We start from the raw sequence: 1,961 nt of genomic DNA on the forward strand, positions 1-1,961 counted from the left end.
AAATTTTTAAAACCTTTAAACTCTGATTAAATTTAATGGTGGATAAAAGAGAAAACATGTTATAAATTTGCTAGAGAAAGACATTACTCAAGAAAAATAGCTACGTAATACTGTATCCATTTTGAAACGATCAATACCTGTCAACGCTCGAAGCTTCACACAGCAAGCAACATAATCATCAAAGAATATTCTGCCATTCTTGCTATAACGTTTAACAATAGCAGTTAAAGTTTGAGGACTCAACCTAAAACCTAAAAACAAGGATTGATAAATTAAAACTTCTAAAACTAAACACCATAAGACCACAAGAAACACTGCATTCTTGTTTATAGTCATAAAATAAATTAACATTCAAAATTCATTCTATAAAAATGTTAGCAACAAAGCATATTAGAAATAAAACACTCAAATTGAAATTGGTCAAAATAACTATTGATTACTAATAGCAATACATAAATATCACTTTGACTTTGTAATAAAGTCAAGGCTAAAAAAATTTTTGTTTTTTAAACATATATTTTGATTTTAAATAATGTCTAGTGTATTCATGGTTTTAATGCTTCAATATTTCAATTCTGTAAGTTTATTTTTACTCTTCAGATATATTTTGTATTTATTCTTTCTCTTTATTTTTTATTGAGGCATAAGTGACATATTACATTATGTTAATTTCAGGTATACAATGTAATGATGTAATACTTGTTATGTACTGCAAAATGATCACCATAGTTAACATCTGTTCACCATACAGTTACAAACTTTTTTCTTGTGATTAAAAACTTTTAAGATCTACTCTCAGCAACTCTAAAATCTGCAATATAGTATTATTAACTAGTCATCATGCTGTACATTACATCTCCATTACTTACTTATAACTAGAAATCTATACCTTTGACTCTCTTCACCCATCAATTCTGTAATTTACAGTTCTTTAAAGACTATCAAATCAAATCAAAGATTATCAGTGATCTTGGCTATCATTCAAATCCTATATTTTCCACCGAATATTTTACTTACAAGTGTCTTTTATAGCCAAAGAAAATTTGAGAATCAACATGGTTATTCAGAAGGAGAACAGAAAATTGTTATTTCTTTATGTCCCATAACCCTTACTCTGCTTCTTCAAAGACTTTCATCTTATCTACAGCCTTCTATTTCCTTGGTTCTTTGCTGTCTAGGCCTGTGGTCTCCAGAAATTTTTGATTGTGTACTCCTATTGGTAAAAAGTTTTGGATCATTCACTCCTATTATATAGTTTGTTTTAAATTCTATACATGAATTACTGTTTGATTGTTTATCTTTTAAAATACATATAAAACTAAAATTTAAAAGAAATAATAATTAGAAATATAAATTAATATAGTCTACTTTATGCATCCCTATAGATCAGGGGTCCCCAACCACCAGGCCGCTGACTGCTACCGGTCTGGCCAAATAGCAGGAAGTGAGTGGCAGGCAAGCGAGCAAAGCCTCATTGGCAGCCGCTCCCCAGCGCTAGCATCATCGCCTCAGCTCCACCTCAAATAGAAGCACCAGTCTCTGGTGCCAAAAAGGTTGGGGACTGCTGTTATAGATGGTCTTATGCATTTAATTAGATGTGTGCACTTTACTATGAATGCTGGTCTAAAGTACTACTGTCTTTATATATTACTGGATCAGTACACTTGGACAAAAGACAGTAATCCATTCAAAGGGGAAAACAATAAAAATTAACACAATAGGAGAAAACTCTATATGTACCTATAAAGGTAATGCAGAAAACTTGCTAAAAGTAAATGAAAGGAAAGGTATAAATTAATAGAAGCAGCAAGTAAAACATGCAAACTAATATAGTTATATGCAAATGTATTTTGAGCTTTCTATAAGAGTTATGATCTGGATGTGGTAATGATAAAATTCTTAAGATTCCCCAAAGCATTGTCAGCAAAATAATTTGAATATTTAAAAATATATCTGAAGAT

The 1,961-nt window shown here is 30.4% G+C and overlaps 1 protein-coding gene across 5 annotated transcripts in view; it reads right to left on the minus strand.

Moving 5' to 3' along the window:
• Positions 1-1,961, minus strand: part of GCA (grancalcin) — a 37,951-nt gene that overhangs the window by 4,669 nt on the left and 31,321 nt on the right. For all 5 annotated transcript variants that reach the window (XM_023529756.1, XM_011358467.2, XM_023529751.1 and 2 more), the window contains one exon: positions 138-251. In XM_023529756.1, coding sequence (XP_023385524.1) covers positions 138-251 — 114 coding nt within the window. The remainder of the gene's footprint in view (positions 1-137; positions 252-1,961) is intronic.

Source organism: Pteropus vampyrus, unplaced genomic scaffold (assembly GCF_000151845.1).
Source record: "Pteropus vampyrus isolate Shadow unplaced genomic scaffold, Pvam_2.0 Scaffold2, whole genome shotgun sequence".
NCBI lineage: Eukaryota > Metazoa > Chordata > Mammalia > Chiroptera > Pteropodidae > Pteropus > Pteropus vampyrus.